The sequence below is a fragment of the Sinocyclocheilus grahami genome, unplaced genomic scaffold (assembly GCF_001515645.1).
Source record: "Sinocyclocheilus grahami isolate Dianchi unplaced genomic scaffold, SAMN03320097.WGS_v1.1 scaffold1334.1, whole genome shotgun sequence".
In the NCBI taxonomy this organism is placed as follows: Eukaryota; Metazoa; Chordata; class Actinopteri; order Cypriniformes; family Cyprinidae; genus Sinocyclocheilus; species Sinocyclocheilus grahami.
Genome location: NW_015506513.1, coordinates 41,268 through 67,481, shown reverse-complemented (window position 1 = coordinate 67,481; position 26,214 = coordinate 41,268). Strand labels below are relative to the sequence as shown.

At 38.6% G+C, this 26,214-nt stretch overlaps 1 protein-coding gene across 2 annotated transcripts in view; it reads right to left on the bottom strand.

Annotated features, from left to right (window-relative positions):
* Positions 1–5,373: 5,373 nt before the first annotated feature.
* LOC107569333 (pleckstrin homology domain-containing family G member 4B-like) overlaps positions 5,374–26,214 on the bottom strand; it is a 27,469-nt gene continuing 6,628 nt past the window's right edge. For both annotated transcript variants that reach the window (XM_016255407.1, XM_016255408.1), the window contains exons 2-21: positions 22,646–22,735; positions 22,082–22,189; positions 19,140–19,425; positions 17,679–18,948; positions 17,302–17,528; positions 17,046–17,195; positions 16,860–16,974; positions 16,524–16,617; positions 16,338–16,424; positions 15,637–15,753; positions 15,077–15,175; positions 14,801–14,952; positions 14,481–14,619; positions 13,119–13,238; positions 12,775–12,966; positions 11,243–11,743; positions 8,933–9,294; positions 7,241–7,490; positions 6,709–6,798; positions 5,374–5,636 (exon numbers count right to left, since the gene is read on the bottom strand). In XM_016255407.1, coding sequence (XP_016110893.1) covers positions 5,427–5,636; positions 6,709–6,798; positions 7,241–7,490; positions 8,933–9,294; positions 11,243–11,743; positions 12,775–12,966; positions 13,119–13,238; positions 14,481–14,619; positions 14,801–14,952; positions 15,077–15,175; positions 15,637–15,753; positions 16,338–16,424; positions 16,524–16,617; positions 16,860–16,974; positions 17,046–17,195; positions 17,302–17,528; positions 17,679–18,948; positions 19,140–19,425; positions 22,082–22,189; positions 22,646–22,735 — 4,659 coding nt within the window. In that variant the 3' untranslated portion in view covers positions 5,374–5,426. The remainder of the gene's footprint in view (positions 5,637–6,708; positions 6,799–7,240; positions 7,491–8,932; positions 9,295–11,242; positions 11,744–12,774; positions 12,967–13,118; positions 13,239–14,480; positions 14,620–14,800; positions 14,953–15,076; positions 15,176–15,636; positions 15,754–16,337; positions 16,425–16,523; positions 16,618–16,859; positions 16,975–17,045; positions 17,196–17,301; positions 17,529–17,678; positions 18,949–19,139; positions 19,426–22,081; positions 22,190–22,645; positions 22,736–26,214) is intronic.

Here is a 26,214-nt window from a genome sequence, read left to right as displayed (position 1 = left end):
GTATGTGTGTGTGTGTGTGTGTGTGTGTGTATGTGTGTGTGTGTGTGTGTGTGTGTGTGTGTGTGTGTGTGTGTGTGTGTGTGTCTGTGTGTGTGTGTCTGTGTCTGTGCGTGTGTGTGAGTGTGCGTGTGTCTGTCTGTCTGTGTGTCTGTCTGTGAGTGTGCGTGTGTCTGTCTGTCTGTGTGTGTGTGTCTGACTGTGTGTGTGTGTGTGTGCTTGTGTGTGTGTGTGTGTGTGTGTCTGTGTCTGTCTGTGCGTGTGTGTGAGTGTGCGTGTGTCTGTCTGTCTGTCTGTGTGTGTGAGTGTGCGTCTGTGTGTGTGTGTGAGTGTGTGTGTGCGTCTGTCTGTGTGTGCGTGTGTGTGTGTGTGTGTGTGTCTGTCTGTGTGTGTGTGTGTACCTCTGTCGTTCAGGCTGAAGCTGAAGTCCAGGTCTGAAACTTGAGCTCCCGTCACATCTAGTAGGAGCTTACTGGAGACTCCCATACACAGGGACTCCTTCAGACACAACTCTACACACACACACACACACACACACACACACTTGATTCAGTTACACTGGCCCCAATACTATCTGGACACTTAAATCACACTGAAAATGTTTATCATAGTGTCTGAAATCTCAGTGTGTTTAAATCAGCTGGTGTTTTTTTTGTTTAGTTTTTTGTGAATGAATGAAGTCATTTCTGCTCAAGTTCACACAGGTGTAGAATATTACAACCACAAACAAACACAATTCTGACCATCTTCATACTTAACACTACATTATTAGACCAAACAGATGTCTTTTTGTGACAATACAAAGCATACTGGGCAACTTTTCTCTACAGTAAATGACTTCTTCTATGCATTTGAGAGGCCGCAGTATAGAAACACCACTAAAACATGATGGCTAACTAACAAAACACAGTGAAATGTGTAGTGATGGGCGTCATTTAAAGTCTCATTTGCATAAAGAAAAGACAAAAGTGCAAATGCAAATCAATGCCTTGCTGACTGACACAGATTCATTTTCCATTATTAATTAACTGTCAATCACAAATTGGTCTTTTCCAAAAACTGCCCCTGCAGAAAACACACAGACAGAAGATGTCTATTTAAACTGCCTTTTAGTGTTGTCTTAATTAGACATAAATAACTGGGTCAATAACGGCAAAGTATATGTATTTAAGAGCTCATTAATTAGAGAGGACAGGCACTTACTTAATTAAGCAGAACTTTGCAGTATTTAACTAATGGATTTTTGACAGTAAACTCTAACGCTCAAGATGTTGTGAAAAAAACCAAAAACCATCAAAACCCAAGTGCGCTGCCTACTGAGCCATCATCTGCATGCATCACGAGTCCGGTTCAGATATTTTACATGCAGATGTTTGGTAATTTTAGCATTTACTGGCAGCAGTGGTCTGATCCGCATCCAAGATGTTTTCCTCTAAACACCACAGAGAAAATCCAAGGCAGAATAACGTGGTGTTTTTGACAAACGCCAGGCTCGTGTGGTTATTTACTTCTGTCTCAGTCCTCATCTCTGAGTTTATCGGAGGAACCGAAACTTTTGCTACTTCTGAAATCGTGATGGTTGACAACAATAATCATAGGAACACTGTAGCTCTAAACAAGAAACATAGAGACCAACAATTTAACTGTGGCTACTGGTTATTTTCAGATCTTTCTATCCATCCATCCATCCATCCATCCATCTATCTATCTATCTATCAATCTATCTATCGATCTATCTATCTATCTATCAATCTATCTATCTATCGATCTATCTATCTATCTATCAATCTATCTATCTATCGATCTATCTATCTATCTATCAATCTATCTATCTATCGATCTATCTATCTATCTATCAATCTATCTATCTATCGATCTATCTATCTATCTATCAATCTATCTATCTATCGATCTATCTATCTATCTATCAATCTATCTATCTATCGATCTATCTATCTATCTATCAATCTATCTATCTATCGATCTATCTATCTATCTATCAATCTATCTATCTATCGATCTATCTATCTATCTATCAATCTATCTATCTATCGATCTATCTATCTATCTATCAATCTATCTATCTATCGATCTATCTATCTATCTATCAATCTATCTATCTATCGATCTATCTATCTATCTATCAATCTATCTATCTATCGATCTATCTATCTATCTATCAATCTATCTATCTATCGATCTATCTATCTATCTATCAATCTATCTATCTATCGATCTATCTATCTATCTATCAATCTATCTATCTATCGATCTATCTATCTATCTATCAATCTATCTATCTATCGATCTATCTATCTATCTATCAATCTATCTATCTATCGATCTATCTATCTATCTATCAATCTATCTATCTATCGATCTATCTATCTATCTATCAATCTATCTATCTATCGATCTATCTATCTATCTATCAATCTATCTATCTATCGATCTATCTATCTATCTATCAATCTATCTATCTATCGATCTATCTATCTATCTATCAATCTATCTATCTATCGATCTATCTATCTATCTATCAATCTATCTATCTATCGATCTATCTATCTATCTATCAATCTATCTATCTATCGATCTATCTATCTATCTATCAATCTATCTATCTATCGATCTATCTATCTATCTATCAATCTATCTATCTATCGATCTATCTATCTATCTATCAATCTATCTATCTATCGATCTATCTATCTATCTATCAATCTATCTATCTATCGATCTATCTATCTATCTATCAATCTATCTATCTATCGATCTATCTATCTATCTATCAATCTATCTATCTATCGATCTATCTATCTATCTATCAATCTATCTATCTATCGATCTATCTATCTATCTATCAATCTATCTATCTATCGATCTATCTATCTATCTATCAATCTATCTATCTATCGATCTATCTATCTATCTATCAATCTATCTATCTATCGATCTATCTATCTATCTATCAATCTATCTATCTATCGATCTATCTATCTATCTATCAATCTATCTATCTATCGATCTATCTATCTATCTATCAATCTATCTATCTATCGATCTATCTATCTATCTATCAATCTATCTATCTATCGATCTATCTATCTATCTATCAATCTATCTATCTATCGATCTATCTATCTATCTATCAATCTATCTATCTATCGATCTATCTATCTATCTATCAATCTATCTATCTATCGATCTATCTATCTATCTATCTATCTATCTATCATCAATCTATCTATCCCCTGTACTTACTGAAAATAATAAGATAATAATATAATATTAATGTTAAAAAAGGCCACTTAAGTCACTTTAATGACTGTTTCTCAACACACTTAAGTGTACTTTTAAGTGCAAAATTAAGTACATTTTAAATAATTGTTTTAATATTTTTGTCATGCTTTAAAGTACACTCATTTTGTCATTTTGACTAGCATACTAAAGCACTTGATTATCATTTTAATTCTAGTGTATCACTCAAATTACACGTCAGGTTAATATAAGTGTAACTTTATGATTACAAATGTGTAACTACAAATATACAAACAAGTTTCAATAGAAATTATATTAAAGTATATTTTAGTTTATCATAAACGTTTGTCAGTACATTTAGCAGCACATTTTAAACATGTGACCCTAGACCACAAAAGCAGTCATAAGAGTCAATTTTTGGAAATTGAGATGTATACGCACACACACACGCACACACACGCACACACACACACACACACACAAAACCACCGTGCATGTGAGCAAGACCAGGACCTGTAATAAGTGCACTTTACATCACTGAGGATAAACCTAAATGAAAAACCTGTTTTTAAAGGAACATGAAACCACATTTTTTGAGACGTTAACAGATGTGTATGTGTTGCATATTATTAAAACAGTGATATCAGCACACACCGATATTTGTGCATTTGCATTTATGCATTTAGCAAACGCTTTTATCCAAGGCACACATTTTAACCGGTATATGTGTTAGAAACCAAAAACATGCAATCATGGTGTTGTTGGCACCATTTAGAGCTACAGGAACAACATAATTATATGATTAGATTAATATCTTAAATTAGTTTTTTTTATACTACTTAGCATTATTTTTTGTTTTATTTCACTTTTAGTCATTTTAATACTCAAGCTTTACTCTTAGTTGATTTCTCTTTGAAGGCACCGTTTTCAAATGATTTAGTTTTTTTTAATCTCAACTTCCTCAAATAGTTATATTTTATTTCAGCTTTATTTCAATGAACAAAGATTTTAATAGATTTAGTTCGCAATAAAAACACTTTACCGGAAAACACTACATTTTGAAGAATACGATATTTTGAAGAATTGTTTTTTGTCCATAAAGTGAACGATTCATAATTACAGACCAACAGCTTGGAAAAATGTTAAGATAGTAAGTCACTGCATGAACAATTCTTAAAAACATATTTGATTTGCTAGCTATCAGTATCGTTGTGCTTGACCCTTCTTATCGCATAAAGCGCAACTGTTATTTTCTCTTTGACCATCAGGTGGCAGCAGTGCCGCGGTCATGTGACCTCACAAAGCACACACACACACACACACACACACACACACACACACGCACACGCACACACGCACACACACACACACAAAACCACCGTGCATGTGAGCAAGACCTGGACCTGTAATAAGTGTACTTTACACTTGTTACAACCTGTTTTTAAAGGACCATGAAACCACATTTTTTGAGACGTTAACAGATGTGTATGTGTTGCATATTATTAAAACAGTGATATCAGCACACACCGATATTTGTGCATTTGCATTTAGCAAACGCTTTTATCCAAGGCACACATTTCAATATGTGTGTTAGAAACCAAAAACATGCAATCATGGTGTTGTTGGCACCATTTTATATTAAATTAGTTTTTTTATACTACTTAGCATTATTTTTTGTTTTATTTCACTTTTAGTCATTTTAATACTCAAGCTTTACTCTTAGTTGATTTCTCTTTGAAGGCACCGTTTTCAAATGATTTAGTTTTTTTTAATCTCAACTTCCTCAAATAGTTATATTTTATTTCAGCTTTATTTCAATGAACAAAGATTTTAATAGATTTAGTTCGCAATAAAAACACTTTACCGGAAAACACTACATTTTGAAGAATACGATATTTTGAAGAATTGTTTTTTGTCCATAAAGTGAACGATTCATAATTACAGACCAACAGCTTGGAAAAATGTTAAAATAGTAAGTCACTGCATGAACAATTCTTAAAAACATATTTGATTTGCTAGCTATCAGTATCGTTGTGCTTGACCCTTCTTATCGCATAAAGCGCAACTGTTATTTTCTCTTTGACCATCAGGTGGCAGCAGTGCTGCGGTCATGTGACCTCACAAAGACACACTGTAGACTCTGCTGTGAGTGAATGTGTTCTTTGAGTTCATACCGGACACCCTGTGATGAGATCACTGGCTCGCAGATCCTCTCCGTGCCGCTGGGCGTGTTTTAGGATGGAGAGGGCGGAGTCAGAGGTGGGGTTGAGACCGCCCAGTTCCTCCAGTGTCTGGCAGTACTGCTCCAGTCTCTGAACCGGAGTGGAGAGACACTGAGGAAACGGAGGAGCAGGAACAAGAGAAGAAGACAGCTTTGACTAGAGAGAGAGAGAGAGTAAACAGCTCATTATTTCACACATCTAAAAAATGGCAGAAATATCAAAAACACATGTGCCACCCTGTGGGCAAAGACAGTAGTTCAACATAAACTGTTCTACAGTACACTGAGCCAAGAATGGACAGATCAGCTTACAGCCAACTTGTGAAAAAGAAGTGTGCCTACCTGTATCGAATACATACTCGTATTAGATAATGTAACATTAATGAAATAAAATGCCACTTAAGCGACTTAACGAGAGACCCTTTCTTAACACGCTTTAAAAAGCAACCTTTTTTAATAATGTCAAATTGAAAGTTTTACTTTAAAGTACATTTTAAATTGTGGTTTTAATAATCATTTGTAATGCTTTTAAGTGCACTTATTTTGATGTGTTGACTAACATACTAAAGCACATGCAAAGTACTTGATTATAATTGTAACTGTAGTGTGCTATTCAATATTACATTCATTATATTTTTACATGCACTAAATTGCAACCTCATCATTACAAACATGTAATTACAGATATATTTAAACACAAGTATGACAGAATATTCTAGTTTACCATCAATGCTGGTCAGTACACTCAACAGTGCGCTTTAACCGTATTTCAAGACAATAAGAAGTAAAAATGAAATTGTGCTACTAATGAAAAAGTCCTACTTCAGAGGGTCAACAATGCTCTAAAATTCAGCTAACTGCATTTAATATACATTTTAACTGAGTTTTACATCCAGTACACATAGTAGTATACTATTTGTAGTAGTATATTCTTTTAAAGTATATTAAATCTGTACTAAGTACTCATTTTAAAACTAAGTGTACTGGCTAACTAACTGGCCTCTTATTACATTGTTTTAAGGAACAAAAAGCACACATTTCATGCTTTTTTTTGAACGATTTTTGGGAAAAAAACTTAGCACAGAAAGTAGGTAATGTAGAATGCACCGAGGCTCTGTTTCACACTCGATTCCTGAAATGTGCCATATGGACACACAGCTATACCTCTCCTGCATGTGCTCTGATGACATATGAATCAATTCAATGAAACCTTGACATTGCTTTCTCACCCTGAAGAAGTCCGCCGCCTGACTGATGAGCAGAGCGTCCGGCTCAGGTCTCATCCGGATGTAGTGGGAATACAGAAGAAACTGATCCTTCTGTGCAGCAAACAGATAGCAGGAAATACTCCATTCATATGGATACATACCAACATTTCATAATTCATAACATTCTGGTTACGAACAGTATTGTAGTGTTTTTCAGCTTCATTCGCATTTATGTTTTTAATTTTTCTAAATAATATTTCTTATTATATGAAGATCACATTAAAACAGCCTTGTCGTTACAATTATACCAACATTTCATAATTCATAACATTCTGGTTACGAACAGTATTGTAGTGTTTTTCAGCTTCATTCGCATTTATGTGGCTGTTTTTAATTTTTCTAAATAAAATTTCTTATTATATGAAGATCACATTAAAACAGCCTTGTCGTTACAATTATTTAATTTTTTATTTTTAACATGTTGTCATTTACAATGAAACTGTAATTTTGCCAAATTATGGGAAAACGCGTTAAAATGTGAGCTGTTTCTCACATATTTGCTGAAGCAGTCGGTCTGCTGCAGTGTCTGGGAGAGAGCGCCCTCCATGGCCGGGAGGAGTGACTGCGAGTGGAAGGCAGAGAGGCTCTTCCAGTTACAGAGGAGTGACTCTGTCTTTCCTCTCAGCGCAGACGGGACGTCTGAAGACTCCAGGAGGGGCAGATAGTTGTCCTCCACACCTTTAAGAACAGCCACATACTGCCTCTCTGTGCTGACCAGCCGACACCACTGTAAGTACAGCTTGCTGTGACAGAGAGAGAGATTGACCCAAAAACATGGCTTATCCTTAATGAAAATTTATCTTGAAATGCTTTATTTTGAATGAAATGATTATTTGTCATTGACCTGTAGTGTTAAAAATCTACCTACTCCGCTTGCACTTTTTCAAAGTGTTGATTTTTGGTAAATTGTATGGAAACCAACGGAGGTTCAATCTGACCCTTAAAGGGTTAGTTCACCCAAAAATGAAAATTAGCCCATGTTTTACTCACCCTCAAAGCATCCTAGGTGTATATGACTTTCTTCTTTCAGATGAATTCAATGAGAGTTATATTAAACATTTTCCTGGCTCTTCCAAGCTTCATAATGGGAGTAGGTGGCTGTTTTTGTTCAACAGTCCAAAAGTAGTAAAATAAAGCACGCGCATCCGTAATAAAACGTGCATCACACAGCTCCGGGGGGTGAATAAAGCCTCCTGTAGCGAATTGATGCGTTTTTGTAAGAAAAATATCCATATTTAAAATGTTATAATTTTTTCTCACTTTTTCTAACTGTTGTAGATGGAAGCCGTTCCGGCGGGTGACGTAGGATGTATGCGTCGCGCCGGTGATTAGTGACGAACGTGGAAGCGCGGAGGAGAGACAGCAAAACAAAAAGCCGGTCACGAATTAGAAGCATAAAACAAGGATTTGTAAAGAAAAAATGTAGGAGGATTTTGATAGAAGCCAAGAGGAGACTGGTTTTCCTTTGCTAAAGTAAGGAAACGTTGCTTCCTTTGCTCCTGTAAACAAACTCGCAAGACTAGTATATCTCAGAGGCGCGCGTGACACATACGTCCTCCGTCATCCGCCGGAATGGCTTGCACGCATGACAGTTAAACGTAATTATAACATTTTAAATATGGATATTTTTCTTACAAAAATGCATCAATTCACTACAGGAGGCCTTTATTCACCCCCCGGAGCTGTGTGATGCATGTTTTATTCCGGATGCGCGCGCTTTATTTGACTACTTTTGGACTGTTGAACAAAAACACCCCCCACTCCCATTCCCCCATTGTTCCTCCCATTGTAACGCTTGGAAGAGCAAGGAACATTTTTTATATAACTCCGATTGGATTCATCTGAAAGAAGAAAGTCATATACACCTAGGATGCTTTGAGGGCGAGTAAAGCATGGACTAATTTCCAAAATGTGCACAGCATTTCCAAAACAAAGCTATGTGTCGAAACTTTGCACAGTCATGACCTAAACTGGAAGAAAAATTTCTGGAAGAAATAACTGGGAGCAAATCAAATGCAACAGGAGGGTGCAGTGACTCGGGAATAAAATAACACAAAATAAATGCATTAAATTGGCAGCTCTAGAATCGCAATGTCATTTATTTAGCACCTTAATGAACATTTACGAATATCCTCACAAAGTAGCTTCATCAGCTGATTTTTGAAGGGAAATCTCTCACACACACCTCTGTGCGGTCGCTCCCGCTCTCTCCACCCCCGTCTCTCTTTCGATGCGGTTAAGCAGCACATGTTGGCGCGTGAAGCCTGTATGATCCGCCACTTCCTTACTGCTGACCTCCACTCCTCTGATCAGCACTCCTCCTCCAGTGGGATCCCTCCATCCTGGAAGTGCTGCAGCCACCCCTGCCGTAAGGATGGGATCCGTCAGAGCCCGGCGGCCCAGCCAGGACAGTGGAGAGGACTGGCCCGATGTGGACTCGGCAGGTTTAGACACGGCGGCCGAACGGCGCGGGGCCAGCAGAGCCTGGAGGTCAAAACTGGGATGACGCTTGCGAGGGGGTTTGGGAGGGAGGGGCGTGTCTGTGGCCTACAGCAGGACAGAGACAACCAATGACTTAAGCGCAAAGTATACTTCAGTTTTTACGTGAACATGAAGGCCTGCGTACAGTGTGCATGATGCAAATTTCATCACCAGAATAGTATGCGTGCACTGCACATGCACCACCTGATTTTTGTAACCAACTTTAGTATGCGTAGGTCGCACATGCACATTGAATTGGTTTGGCACTAAACAGTTGTTCCACAAGGTGGCAGCACTGGTTGTGGCTAGAAGGGATACGGCCGGTAAATAACAATAAAGTAAATTTGCTACCTATCACATTCTGTTTTATTAACGTCTACACCTATCCAACCCTAAACCTACCATTACAATAATGCAAATACAGTAATTATTGTTGTTCAGCATGACAAAAATGACGCAATGTTGATGTGTGCATGCCCAGTAATGTACAAAGACATTTTTCTCTGTCATACGCACACGCAGGACACAAAATGAACTCTTACCAAACAACAAATGCAAGTAAAGTTGCTAGTTGGCTGAATAGAAACTTTTTTGATGAATTGCAACATAATAAATGGTTTAAATGCGCAGTAAACAATTTCTGAGAAATGCTGTAAAAGTGGATCAGACTGACCACCAAAGCACACCTGTAGCCAATCAGCATTAAGGGGCGTGTCCACTCATGATGGGGGATGTCCCTGTGTTGCATGTTGGTGAATTTCAGGGCAGAGCTATTAAGATGGAGTGTGATCCCTTTGGGTAGGCATGTGTTTGTTTTGATCTTTTCAAATATCGAGATCGCTTCTCAGATATCATTTACTGCAGCTTTAATCATATAAATCAACAGTATATGATTTAAAAATACGTCCTTATATGTTCTAATGTTATACATGGGGTTGCTGAGGCATTGCTGTGCATTTTAGTGGATTCTAGGGAATTGCTAGAGTGTTGGTATGTGGACTTTGCTACGCAATTTTCAAGGTGTTCTTGGTGGTTGCTATGGTGCTGTGTGAGGTTCCCAAGGTGTTGGTCTAGATGGCTCCTAGGGGGTTACTATAAGGTTACTTGGGTATTCTATCTGGTTGCTTGGGTGTTTTGGGTGGATCCCAGGGCATTGGTATGTGGATGTGGTTATGTGGCTGCTAGTGTGTTGCTAACTGTTTTAAGAGTGTTCTGGGTGTTTGCTAGGTTGTTGCTAGGGCATTGTTATGCAGTTTCTAGTTGGGTTCTTGGTGGTTTTTAAGGTGTTCTAGATAGTTCCCAAGCTGTGGCTAGCAGGTGTTAGGGAGTTGCTATGCGGTTTCTAGTGGTTTACTGAGCCGATTCTAATGTGTTCTTGGTGGCTGTTAAGGAATAGGTAGTATGCATTTATGATGATGCTGCTAGATGGTTGCTAGGGTGCTGTGGGAGGTTCTCGTGGTGTTGCCATTCAGTTTCTAGGGTGTTGCCGAGCAGTTTCTAGTGTGTTCTTGGTAGATAGTTGGTAGGGTGTTGCTAAATCATTGCTAGAGTGCTGTGAGAGGTTCCCAGGGTGATGCCTAGAGTTATTATGCAGCTGCTAGGGTATTCTAAATAGTTGCTAGGGTGTTATGGGTAGATCCCAGGATATTGGTTTACAGTTACTGTAATGCGTCTATGCAGTTGTCAGGGGGTTCTGGGTGGTTGCTAGGTTGTTGCTATTTGCTTGTTAGGATGTTCTGGATGCTTCCCAGGGTGTTGCTATGCAGATGCTAAGGTGATCCAAATAATTTATAGTGTGTTCTTGGTGGTTGCAAGGGAGTTGCAATGCAGGTGTTTTGGGTGGTTTCAAGGGTGTTGCTGTGTGGTTGCTTGTTAAGTGGTTGGTGGTTGATAGGGAGTTGCTAGATAGCTGCGAAGGTGTTAGCAAGCGTTCACTAGGTGGTTTTTAGAGTGTTTCATGTTGGTTGCTGAACTCATGACTGCGACTCCCTCACTCTAAAACATGCACACTTACATTTTTCTTGGCCGGGTGCAGAAGATTTTGTAGAAACTTCCCCCCTCCTGGATTCACCCCCTCTTTCTTCTTTTCCTCTCCAATCTTGAGCGTTGAGCAGTTTTGTGGTCGGAAAAGAGACGCCAGTGAACCCCAGGACTGCAGGCCCCCCTCTCCTCCTCCAGGGCACCAGTCCGGCTCAATCTCCCCCTCTAAATCCCCCAGGCTGGATGTGCTGGGAGCGGGAGTCCTCCCTCGTCCCCCCGAGTCTGGCTCCTGACCCTGGGCCATTGATGAGCCTCTTTCAGCCTGCAGGATTCGGCTCTTAAACTGAGCCAGTGTTTTCTGATAGCGCTCCAGAGTCTGAGACCAGAGGTCGAGCAAAGCCCCACCTCCCAGATCCAGCGCAAGAGCGCGAGCGTCCTGGAAACGTGATGGAGGGATGGGAGGCAGAGAGGAGAGAGGAGAAGACGAGGAAGAGGAAGGAGAGGAGGATGACACCACGTCACACCACTGAGACGCCTGCAGAGAGAAAAAATGGAGAGTTAGTCATTATTATTAACATAAGCGTATGTATGTAGGGGCAAATACTCTAAATGTAAAATTTTATATTGCACTCTGGTCCAAAAGTCTGAGAAAAAGACTAGCGAAATTTTGGCAAAATTTATCACTGCAAAAAATTCTTAAATCAAGAAGGATTTTCTAGACAAGTAAAAATTATTGTCTTGTTTTCAGAAAAAGAAACATGTCAAAATTAAGTGAGTTTTTGCCTGAAACAAGCTAAATGATCTGCCAATGGGGTAAAGCAAAATAATCTTGTTTTTTGTTTGAAATAATTATTGTAATTAAGGATACACTAACGTTCAAGAGTTTGGGGTTGGTAAGTTTTTAAAAAAATTTTTTTTTAAAGAAATCTCTAATCCTTGCTAAGGCTGCATATATTTGATTAAAAATACAGTAAAACAATAATATTGTGAAATATTGTTACAATTCAAAATAACTGTTTTCTATTTGATAAAAAGAAAATGTATCAAACTGCATTTATTTGGAATAGAAATCTCTTCTAATATTATAAATGTATTTACAGTCACTTTGATCCATTTAATGCATGCTTGCCTAATTAAAAAATAAAAATAATAATAATAACTTGCTGACCCCCACATTTTGAGTGGTATTGTGTACTGTAAGTTGGGCGTTTTGGCATCAGTACCATACTGTGTAAAACGTGAGTGGAAAACACTTCAAACTAATGCTATAAAACAGACAGTTCTGATTCTAAATTCTGAATGGATATGCCATATTCAATGCATTTGAATACTGAAATCTATAACAATTAAGCTACTGTAAACAACTAAACTCTGCTTATGTTGACATGCTCAAGACATGTCCTCTCTCACGTCCACCTTCGCTCTCTTTATTTGCATTACTCCATAGTAATGTAAAGTGGTCCTGTCCTGTCTATTGCTGGCTGTAGAATTATATCTACCATGGAATGAATCGTAAAGAGATATCTTGTCACATACAGTGGCCTTGTGTGTATGTTTGTGCTTTACTTCAGTAAGTGTAGACAGCAGTCGCTGTGTGTTGTCCAGCTGTGTCCAGCAGTCTGACAGACAGTGAGACATGTCTCGCACTTTTTCCCTTATTGGAGGGAGTTTGTCCAGCACGGCTCTGAGACTGGGCCAGTCCAGCTCAGACCAGGTCTCCACCTCTCCCAACAACACCATAGTCTCACTGTGAAGCTCCTGATAACACACACAAATGCAAAGCAAAGCTGCACACGAGTGGAATAGGTAAGATCACATATATATGATCGAATATCAAATGTGTGGGAATGAGGAGCGTCTCAGATCATCTATAAGAGTCCATTTCAGCTGTAGCTGTGAAACAGACTCACCATCGCAGATTCTCTGAAGCTCTTGAACTTGTGCTGTTTGAGTGACAGTCTGCTGAGAGACAGAGGAGGATGTTTATAGTCCTCGAGGTGCTGCTGTACGTGCTCTACGTCTCTCTCACACTGGAGCAAATACACACAAAGAGAGAGAGAGAGAGAAACAAGAAGTCAATGTCATTTGTGATGAAACAGCATGATTATGATCAAACTCAAAACTGTTCATTATTTCCCTCAGGAAAAGAACAGCTCACCCAAAAATGAAAATTCTCTCATTATTTACTCATTTCATTCCACACCAGTATTACTTTATTTCTTTGAAAAGGTTGAAGTTATGCTATTGTTAACTAAAGCTAATATATACACTACTGTGCAAAATCTTAGGCTGTTAGTATTTTCACCAAAAAAAAAAAAAGTTGTACTTTGTGTTTTTGTTAATTGAAATAAAGCTGGGAAAAATTATATATATATATATATATATATATATATATATATATATACACATACATACATACACACACGCAGACACACACACACACACATATATATAAACAATTACAAAAGCCAGTGAATGAATCAAACTTGTCAGACCAATTGATGAATAAATCATTTAGACAGTTTTTTTGCAAATCAGATAAACCAATTTAATAAAAGATTTAAGAATTAGACATTGCTACTCATCACATAAACTCAGAAGGAGAGCCAAAGCAGATGTTTGTGAAAAACAACTTTAATTTCTGACTTAAAATATAGTGAATTCATCTTTATTGGTGCATTTTATGTTCATGTGAAGAACTATTCCTTACCATTTCCTTACACATACAATATTCACCATCCTTGCATGCCATTTTCATAATGAACTCATCCAAAACAAACTGTGGACTGTGTTCCTGAATGACTTTATTGCTGTTAAATACACTATCATATCAGTAAACCAACACGTTGCCTAAATGGTCAGCATGGCTCTCCTAGAGGCTTAAAAAACAAAACAGTCATTCAGAGCAAGTGAGCGACATGGTGCGTCCAAACTGGAATGCTCCCATTATAATCAACAAAGCTGCATGTTTACACAGTTTCACGTGACCGTTTGAGTTCATTGTCTGCATGCAATTCTGGATTCTCTCGAACATTCCCGTTATAATCAGCCAAGTTTACACTGCAAAATAACTCAACTCTGGGCCCGGCGGGTCAAAGTGCTGCAGAGCTCAGGTTCTAATCCTAATCAAACATATCTGAAGCTAATACAATTTTCCAGGATTATTTGAAAATTGCAGACATGTGTAAAATCTGAAAATAAAATAATAACAACTAATACCTAATTAATATTCCATTGACAGATCTCACTGTTCTCTTTATCCTCACACATACCTTGTCCAATTTATCCACAAGTGCAGCCAATCTCCGCAGCGCTTCCAGGTCACGACCCCTCTGATTGGACACACGCACCAGCCGGTGAAGAGCATCATCCACACTGTCATACAGGTTAGAGGTCACTGCCAGAGCAGCCCTGAATGCAAAAAGTAATGCAATACTAGTCAGATGAGCAGAATTACATTTGCAACATTTTAGATTTCAAGTAATCTACTGTTAAATGTCCACTAAAGATTACATTTAAGTGAAGCTAAGTGAAATGTGAAACTAACGTGGAACTAGTGTTATTATGCATTCTCTCTGAACTCTATTCATACTTGCAGTCTGGTGATTTCTGTGCCAACGCCGATGTCCCATTGGCCAGACCGGCCAGCCAAGCCCCGCCCCCCTGCTGCAGCTCTGTCAGCCGTTGGTCAGCGAGGATGCCTGTCATTAACTGTCTGTGTTTGTCGACGCTGAGGGGGACATTCTACAGGCGAACAGAATTAGACAGTCTGATGACGAATCAATCTTAAATACCACACAAACAAATATGTACTTAAATAGACTTGAAGTAGACAGCAAATCCTATTTTACATCAAACACTGCTTCACCTTAATGCAGTCAGGTAGTGGTTCTGTGTCCATAGACTGCAGTGCGTCTCCCAGCAGGGTGAGGGCGATCTCACAGCGCTCAGTCAGCTGCTCCAAACTCTGTGAAGTACATCAGGAAGAGCATGCCGCAGATGTTGGGTCAGGCTTGTAGTAATTCTTAAAATGTTTATATTTAAGTTTATTGGCATTTTTATGGGTGAAGCTTTACTGTATTTTTAAACGTAAAAGATGTCTTGTTGTGGGACATATTCTAAGTATGTTTAACCAAAGTTTACACAGACACACAATGATGTCCATTCAAAGATTTTGTCAATGAACAGGTTAAGTAGAAAAAAGTTTTTTCTGTTTTTAGAAAAAAAACACGTGCTGTATTTTAGCCTTCAATGCTTTCAGGTGTCAGATAAGTGGTGTAAAATCATATAAATACATTCAAAGGTTTGTTTAAAACTGTTAGTAGCAAGTAAACTAGATATCCACAAGCTGGAGAGTCATAATAAGCTGTACTGCAGACCATGCCAAAAGTCTGGCTATGCAGGACAACTTGCCAAGTAATTTCTTACCAGTCTGAAAGCGAGCCAGTCATCATGCGAGTGGTTAAAGTCTCCATCCATTTCTTTGGGCAACTGCTGCTTGTCCACAAACTGCTGAAGGATGTCCGTACCTCGTACTGTATGCACCTGAGAGTGAGTAAAATCTCTAATGAGTTTTATCATCTACTCAAATGCTTGAGCGCCAGACTGAACGTTATTTTTTCCCACTGGAACTGAACGAACTCCCTGGGGAACTGGAGGAGCTGACAGAAAGCAAACATGCTGCCAACTCTTGTGTTGCAACTCTATGAAACCTTTGCTTTCTATGTGTCTGTGAGATCGTCTCAGTGACATAAATAATAAAATCTTCTGTTTGAGGTGTTTGCATTACACCTTTCATGTTTTATATATAGCCTTCCATGAAACATTTTTGGCTACTAGATCTAATTGTTAGATATTAATGCACTGATAATACAGATGCAATCCAGAACTAGGGCAGTTAAGCATAGTTCACAAAAGCAACTAAAGGAGGCTGGGCTATTATAAATGTCAGATCATGGATGGCATGTCTTGTCTAAATTCCTTTCCTCATTTTCAGCTTTGTAGAGATTTCAGGTACCAGTACCTGCTCCTCTGTCTGTCTTGGGGGTTGGGTTAGGGTTAGGCCCATTTCCTACTCCGTGCTAGCCCAAATTTATTGTTAAATATTAGCTCAGTGAATAAACATGCACCTCTATTCCATCCAGACATGGTTGGGTCGATTCATCTTGTTCCTCCGTTAGGATAAGGACTGAGTCAAGCCCTGTTTCTGCCTGTCCCTGTTAGACACAAGCAGACACATACACCAAGACAAAACATATTTAGAATCAATGCAAAACACCCACTGGACCACAAACACCATCCGTGCACTGACTCACCTTGAAGAGCTTCAGTGCAGAGAGACAGAGTTCAGACGGGGCAGACTTTCTGCTGTCCACTATGACAGTAAGACCCTTCTCTCTGGTCATAGGTCTGTTATTTCAAAATAAGCACAGCACAGAATGCACATTAGCTAAACACAGTAAAAGGTCACGAGACAGTGCCCTCCAGTCTAAAATTCAGCGAAACACCAGGGGTTTACCCAGAATATGAAAATACTCCGCCAGCTCTAACTTTTGCTCGCTCAGTATGAATGTTTTCTCCCAAAGAAACCAATGCATGTAAGGTGTAGTGACAGTCATGATCGTCTCTGTTTCATGGGTTGAATAACAGACCTGGTAATGTTGTAATAGCAGGACAAGACTTTGATCATTTCATCTGTGTTCCATCCATCCTCGGGGAGGTGACTTTCTATGATAGCCAATGCTCGTCCCAGTCGGTCCATAGTACCTACATGAGCAATTACTTAATGTTAATGGAAGAATAAATAGTTTGCAACCATTAAAAGTAAGAACATCTACCTGTTAATATTAGCTTTCCTGACTGCAGAAGATTGAAATCTAGGTCTCTAAGATGAGGAGGGGGAGATTTGGACTCTAAGTGAGCAGCAGATTCGGATAATCCCACCTCATTTTGGGAACGGTCAGGAAAGGATGTGCCAGTCTGGCTTTCTGTAATACATGTTAAATTTTAACAAATTGAGTATGGAGTGAGCTATGACTTCAGCACTCAATGAGAGGCCACTTATGATAATTAATTGAGACAATCACAACATACCTCCATCTTTGGCTTTTGACTTTGCATCTGTTTCTGTTTCAGTAGCTGCTACACAGCCTTTGCAATCCTTAGATAATTTGGGAGCCTCCTCTGATTGGCTAGAATGGCTGATTGGTTGGGTGGCTTTGGGCGGGTTCTTTGAGTGAATTTGGTCACCCTTGCTTTTATGTTGGACACGGCCATTGGATTTGGTCTTCCCTTTGCCTCCTTTGGCTTTCCTTTTCCTCCTGTAGGAAGGCAAATTTATTGTGTTTATAGTGGGTATGATATCGATTGTATGGGCAGTACTGAGCACAGCAAGATGGTGCAGACAATTAAAACAATTTGAACAATTACCATCAAATATGCACTGGAAATTCAAATTTACTTAACCATACCTGGGTGCTCTAAATCCACCTGTTTTTACTTCTTTTCCTCTGGGACAAATAAGGTTATCTGACTTTCCAGAACACTTTTCTTCCGTGGCGCTTACAGTACCTGATGGTGGCAAAATTTTATCTGTTTTCTCTTTACTAGTATTGTCTGAGTGTTTGGTTCTGCTTTGTGCACAGCCTGATGAATCAGATGCATTGTTCAGGGAAGAATCTTGGAGAGACATTGTCCGTGTCCTAGATTTTCCAGCCAATTTCTTATTTATGTCTTCTGTTTCTCCATAAACAGCCAAAGGGACAGCTCCATTATCTGCAGAAGTGGAGGGATTTGCTAATGTTGCAACCTCATGTCTACTGTCTAAAGTGCTGGTCAATGTTTTATCATCACAGCCACAGTGTGATCTTTTATTGTGGTCCTGTTGTCCGTCTTCCAGACTCTCTGCTTTGTTCTTAGCCACATCATTATCATCTGTGGAACATCGCCTGCTGGAACATTTCTTTCTCTGACACTCTTCCCAGGGCAGTGTACCCCCATTCCCATCTCTCTCTTTTCCTACCCCTGGCCTCCTCTCTTTGGCCAGACTGTCCATGCAACGAGATCTGCATTCGAGACCTACTGGGTCTCTAGCACCTTCGTCAGAGTCCTGGAATGAAGGGGAATATGACCTTCTTTGGTGACCCAAATCAATGACACGAGGCAAGGGCCGTGAGGTAGCCAAGTCACTGCAGGAAACTACACCATTCTTGCCATTGTTGTTGCTATTCCTTCGTACCAGACTTCCAACCCTAACACCAGATTCAGTCTTCCCATACCCTCTCCCCTTCCCCTTTCGTAGTCGTATTGCTTTACCCCTCCTACACAGGGGCAATGTTTTGGTCTTACATATTCCATGCATTTCCAGATAGTGCTGTTTAGGATCAGCACCACCATCTGGGCCTCCTCTGGGCTCTAGCAGCTCAACATAATCTCCAGCACCATCAGCTACTAGATGATCATCACTGCGTCTGCGCAGGCATTCTAAAGCAGCCTCAATCTCCACCTCATTCCCATCTGGAGGCAAGTCATCCTCTTCATCCCAGGACCAGGAATGATGCTCCTCTGAAGAGCTACCCCAACCAAGGCCCAAACCGCCTGATGACAAGTCAGTTTGGTCAGGATTGTCTTGGAGAGGATCAGATGGATTGTGGAGGAGTTTGGGATAGACCACCTCTTCCCATGGAATACGGACAACTCCATCACATGTACTCACCAGACAGGTGTCCAAACATCCTCCACCTACATGGCAAGAACGTTTGAGAAGAACTAAGTAAGAGGAAGAGGGTCCACTTTGTGTATCATTCTTAAAAAGGCAAACAAAAACTTAAGACATTGCTTTAAACATCATGACACACTAAAACGTCCTTGCTCCCATTTCTCCACCATTTACCCTAACGATTGATTTCCTTATTTCTCCATTTTTGTCTTACCTTCTCTCTTGCAGCCACGCTCCTTGTTGATGCAATGTAGCCACTCTGAAGTAAACACCAGCGGATGCTGTGACTCTGGCACTAAGACCTCCTGTACATTCCTCCCACCAGATGCAAGGCACTTAAGAGCAAGGCGAGGACAACGCGTCGAGAAAGGGACCACCTGTAGGTAGAAGTCAGTACTACGCAGGAGTCTCCAGTCCAAAGTAGAGAGCTGTACTACTACCTTCTCTCCCAAACACAGTGGCCAACCAGAGTGCAAGAAGAGACAGCCCAGATACTGAGACTGAGAAAGAGAGAAAAATAATTGTTACAAAGATAATCTGTCTAATGTCATAGCTAGGGCTGGTCGATAAATCAATAACGATAATTATCACAATATAATTTTCCTCGATTAAACGATATGAAGCATTCGATAAATGTTCAATATAATGTCTATGCGCCAGTTAATATTATCAGGCAACACAAACCTGTTTCTTGATTTGAAACAATATTACATGCAGAAACTAAGAAATTATTATTTTTCCTTTTAAGATATTTATTTTGTTAGGGAAAATGAATGGTCTGGTTTCTACAACTTTCAGTCTGGAGCAAAAATCTGGCTTTAAACTTGATAGAAATAAAGATTGACATTTATCATGATAATTATCGATATCAACTGATAAGAAAAAAAATTATTGTGATAACTTTTTGGGCCATATCGCCCAGCCCTAGTCACAGCAGACTAACACAGTTGCGGTAAAACCACAAGCCCAAATGTATTCTAGTTTGTTGCACAATGTTAAAACACTCAAACAGTGAAATACACCGAATACTAGGGCAGGCCATTATACTGGTAGTCATGATAAACTGGTAGGAATTTGACAGCCAGTAGATATATTGGATTATCTACTTTATCATGGTTATGCTCACATGACATTGCAGTGTTGCTTTGTCATGAAAGTGTATCCTTTTCATGCAGTTTTAAGCTTTGCACTTTAAACTTAACTCAAGGGATTTTAAACCATTCAAGCAAAATAAGACACAAGAAAGTATGCTGTTCTGAGAGACAATCGTCTATGCACACACATCTAAAGCACATGCACAGAAGGCTGCCTGTCACACAGCATCAGTACTGAATTGAGTCCTGTGCCTTATCAGTCAAATACACAAAGATATGTCAAAATGTCTGTAGTATTCATGTAGTCACAGTTGGGTATGTCTTAGGTGAATGTAAATATTTGGGATTGGAAATAAATGGTAGTGTGTCAATACATTATACCGGATCCATGCATTAGGTCTTAAAGTGACAGCAGCCTAATATACCTGTTACTGTATGGAGTTAATATTACCAAACAACAAAAGAAAAAGAGAAAAAAATCAATCTCTGCTCTTGACTGAATACATTTGGTGGGTTTGTCATTGTATATTTGATTCATACAGTGAAGACATGCAATGTTTTATTTTATGTATGATTTCTTTTGCTATATACACCTACATAAAAAAAACTTCATTTCATCTGCATCTTTGTCCTATTGTATTTATTTGTCCTATTGCTCATTTCATTACTGACTGTTTGCTTGTCTTAAATAAGCTTACATTAACTAAATTAGTTAGACTAGTATTTTGTTTGCTGTGGTATCGAAATTAAGAATTGGGAAACTCGTGTTATCTAAAATTGTGGTAATGTAACAACCTTATTCCAAACAAAATTAAGCAAAACACAACCACAGCCAATCAGTACACATTGGAAGTTTAATAGTGAAGTAGAATTTATACTTAAGAAATGTCATTATAGGCATGTCCACCTAGTGTATCTAGACCGTAACAAATAACTGCATTTCAAGATCCTCTTGGCTAGTGCAACGTTGCTCATTACCTTAACTTTGTGTGCATCATTAAATATTGAAGTGTGTTGCAAACTACACATGTATCATTAATCGTATAGTCTCATCTCCTCCATTTGAAAGTGTTTACTTACCTCACAACCCGCAAATCTTAACGTAGTTCCAAATGCTTTCTCTTCAGCATATAGGCTTAATTATCCCCTGACATGAATCCCCTCTCATCCGTGCCCACTCACAGGACTGTGATCAAATTATGTTCAGGAATCCATGCCACTCCCCTCCTACATCATCCTCACTTTTTTTCTAAAACCCCACCTCTGTTTTATGGTATGCAATTTACTGTCATTTTAAAAGATATGAAAGTGTCTTCAGCACATCTGAAGAATGATTGTGAAGTCATATTCCTTCTTCCTCCAGTGAACAGCCCCTAGTTTTCTAATTTTGATATTCCCGTTCTACCCGCTTTCTCAATGTGCCCCAGTGTTCGGTCTGTTTATCCCTCCCCCATTTCTCAAGCGAACACTCCTCCAGCCTTTCTCAGGCCCTCGTCTCTCTCTTTCTCACACACACATATGGTAAGAATTACAGCCATGACTCAGACCGAGGCTCTTGTCCCTGGCAGCTTCTCGTAGCATTTCATAGTGAACATTTTCCGTGTTTGTGAATGGCATACATGCGTGTAAGGGAAAAGTGCTAAGTGATTTTATTACAGTAAGTGGCATTAAGAGTGGTATTGGTTAGTAGATTTTTAGGATTTCAAATATGATTCTAAGAAGTTCTAGGTGGTTGCTGGGTGTTTGCTAAAGTATTGTGGGAAATTGTCTGATATGGCTTAGGTCCCTCCTTCAGTTTATATTAGATTTTCAAAAATTTAAATTTTTTAATTTTTCATAATATTCATAACCCACCAGGTACAAATCCTTAATTCAATGACTTAAAGTAATTGCTCACCTCTCCTCAACAAACTGAAGTTTAATTGTTAAGGACCGGGCTTTGAACAAACCTCTAAGATTAAGGTTACTTTTATTGTAACCGTAACCCTATTTAACCCTAAGTATGGTTAACCGTAATAGTTGTGCTTGCCTTAGCAGCCACCACTAATAAGTGAAGACTTACACATGCATGCTGCTGTAATCTGTGCAGAAGGTGTTTGGCTGGAATGAAGAAATCCAGCAGATATCTCAAGCTGTCGTGCTGATAGGTGGACTCGAGTACGGAGAACACCTACATGACACAAAAACACATGGTAAAGAAAAATGGTCAAGACAGACTTTAAATGTTGGCTTGCTGAAGACATGAAGTCAAACGGTTATTTAGTCCATGCAGTTTTTATAATTAAGCAATGATAACTGTGATTCAGAACTGAATGTTAAGGCTTGGGCAGTTTGAGTTTAAAGAGATTTTAAGTGTGGTTGCATTGGGAAAAAATGGTTTAGGTAAAAGTATTTTTATTTGTTTGGACATTTGATTGTCTTCTACATGAAAAACCGTAATAAGGTATTGCGCTGAATTTGGTAGACGTAACTTGAAAACTCTTAAGAGGAGTTACAGTCAGAAATTGTCAATGGATGTTTATGGGATATTGGGAATTTTTGTTTTTTCAGCTTTCGGAAAACCAACAACCCAATCAGTTAGAAAACTTACATAAAACACTGAGAAAGGAGAGATTGATGGTCTCACCTGAGAGAGGAGAGGAGGAGCGGTGCTTTCAAAAGGAGGGTAGAGGGAAGATAGCGCCCCCTGCACGCAGTCCTCTACCGCCTCTGAACCCTGAAACACAGATTATATCAACACGAGCTGATGAGAACATTCACATGTTAGTCATCACAACCGGCAGCTTGCTCTTCTCTTCCTCGCCACAAACACAACTTCCTGTTTTGTGTTCCAGAGAGCATCTAAAACTTCCTGTGGGCCAAATGGTCATCTGCACTGGATTCAGAAAGTCTGTGTCTTTTCTGGATACAAAAAAAAAAAGAACAACGCTACTAAAATTTTTACTTTTTCAGTGGACACTTTTAACAGACTGTGATAATTAATTTCATGGTCATCTTGCATCATTTTCGGTTAAAAAAAATAATGCATTCACATTTAGAGCACTATACTTTGTATTATTATACCTTTGCATCAAATTACAAAAACCTAGCTAACTTTGCCGTGAAAGTGTTTCTAATTCAGTGGCTGTGGGAGTGATGGTAAATTAGATATTGTTCTCTCTTCAAACCCTCTCTATTTTTTTCCTCTTTCTGAAAGCTGTAAAAACACTATTGTGGAGTTTTGCTTCTGCTATTCGAGCAAATGTGAACACACACACAAATAAAATACACCTGATGCAGTCTCCCGTTCACCACTGCAGAAGTTTACCCAAACTATAATACTTCCATTTCTGAGAAACCCGGAAATATGGAAAGGCAGTTTTAAAATTAGTTTAAAAACAACAATTTTACTGATTTTTCTACATTTATATAACAAAGTATTTACAAGCTGCTTGTTATCTGTTTGTTTGTCTCTGAGCAAAATTATGTTATTAGGATAATAATAATAATAAATTAGTATTTGTACTATGATAAAGTACTATGTTTTCAGTTCTTATAAATTGTAATATGTCACAATATTACAGTTTTTACTGTGTTTTGCATTAAATAAATGCAGTCCTGATGAACAGAAGAAACTTCTTCATTAATTATTCATTAACACACACACACATATATATATATATATATATATATATGTGTGTGTGTGTGTCTTTCATAAATTGTTGCACTGAATTTAGTGCGACAGTACACATGATATGAAATTTGTCTGCATGTGTTTTATGAATGAGGCCCATTGACACGCCATCCTGAGAAACACGGCCTGGCCAATAAACACACACACACACACACACACACACACACACATGAACTCTAATGTTTACTTTACTGCTGTTCTGTCATCATAGCAACCCGAACATTTTCCTCTGGTTTATTTCTTCACTCTTTCTCCATCTCCTCCTTCCCCGGCTTAAACACTCCGTCTCTCAGGAACTGCTCCTAAATATCATCTGACTACAATTACGCCGGAGCGTCTTCACAAAACACATAGTATGCTCTCTGAAGTCTCCCACTCAGTGAGCGCTGAGTGGAATAAACAAAAGATGAGGGGAAAGAGAGAGCAAAAGTCAGCCAGGAAGGCCGGCGTGTTTGGGGAGGAGGGGAGGGTGAGGAAAGAAAAACAACCCGAGAAGGAAAATGGCAGGAAAGAAAGTAAAACAAAAAAGAATGCAAGAAAAACAAAATTAAAGACAAAACAAGGAAGAAAAAAAACGATGATTTTAAGACCAAAACGGTGAATAAGTCACATGAGGATAATCGAATGCACACACTGAAATCAGGCTGGAGAAATAGCTAAACATATTGCCCAGTGTAAGAAAACCCCCCACTAGTGTTACATTTCAGATAGTATGCTCTCTGAAGTCTCCCACTCAGTGAGCGCTGAGTGGAATAAACAAAAGATGAGGGGAAAGAGAGAGCGAAAGTCAGCCAGGAAGGCCGGCGTGTTTGGGGAGGAGGGGAGGGTGAGGAAAGAAAAACAACCCGAGAAGGAAAATGGCAGGAAAGAAAGTAAAACAAAAAAGAATGCAAAAAAAACAAAATTAAAGACAAAACAAGGAAGAAAAAAAACGATGATTTTAAGACCAAAACGGTGAATAAGTCACATGAGGATAATCGAATGCACACACTGAAATCAGGCTGGAGAAATAGCTAAACATATTGCCCAGTGTAAGAAAACCCCCCACTAGTGTTACATTTCAAATAGCTAGTTATATCTCAGTTCCACTTTTCCATTTACAGTATTGCATTTGCATCTTCTCTGTATCTTAGAACTTGCGTTCTAACTGAAATACACCACACACTGATTAATCAAGACAGAATACGTACTATCAAACTCCATTCAACACTGACACACATGCATCATTTCTATTCTTTATCTTTATGCTTTATTATTTAAAGTTTGGCAAGAGACACATATTTCAGGTCTAGAGAAGATTTCAGCAAGTACCAATTTTGTCTCAGATGTTTCTGCTAAACTGCCTAAAAAGTTAACAAAGAAAAACTACTGAGCTACAGTGAACATTTGCTCTCAGTGCTGCTATTGTTACCTAAACTAAATCTATTAACAAATCGTTTAGCTAATAAAATAAGATGAAGTACTAAAATTACTAAAACATAAAAATAAAGCTAAACATATTTTAAAACAAACTAAAACAACAAAAGCACTTAAAAAAAACACACTAAAATGTTAAAATTACAAATAAAACTGAAAATATAAAACTGACAATCAGTTCAGTTATTAATATTGCAGTTTTTTGCAATCGGGTGCTGTCCAGAGAGTCCAGTCTCAGTGCTGCTATTGTTACCTAAACTAAATCTATTAACAAATCGTTTAGCTCACAAAATAAGATGAAGTACTAAAATGACTAAAACATAAAAATAAAGCTAAACATATTTTAAAACAAACTAAAACAACAAAAGCACTTAAAAAAACACACTAAAATGTTAAAATTACAAATAAAACTGAAAATATAAAACTGACAATCAGTTCAGTTATTAATATTGCAGTTTTTTGCAATCGGGTGCTGTCCAGAGAGTCCAGATCTTTAAAACGAACAGCACTTGGTTTGATGGTTTGTAATCTAATGCAGTGATATTCAGACATGTTTGAGCATAATATAAGTGCCCAAATATATAAGCCAATGTATGTTTATGCTCCTATTTTATTCTGCATCCCACTTCTACTCTAGCTTATGTACTAATATTATTGTTTATTTCTTTTATAGCCATTGTGCACTATGTATATTAATGACAAATTGCTAGTGACGTACTTCATTTGTGGGTCTTAATTTGTTAATTACGGATAAAACATCTGCTACGATAATAAATGTGTGTGTGAGTGTGTGTGTGTGTGTGTGAGAGTGAGTGTGTGAGTGTGTGTGTGTGTGTGTGTGTGTGTGTGTGTGTGTGTGTGTGTGTGTGTGTGTGTGTATGTGAGTGTGTGTGTGTGTGTGTGTTTTGATGTGTTTTTCCATGCACTCTCACCTCTCCCAACTGAAAATGATTCATCTCCCTCTATTTCAGGTCTTATGTGGAAAATGCAACTTCACCCAAACCACCGTCACGTCTTTTCATTTTTCTCAAAGTAAAATAGTCTCAGTCTCTCTCTCTCTCTGTCTCTCTCTCTCTCTCTCTCTCTCTCTCTCTCTCTGTCTCTCT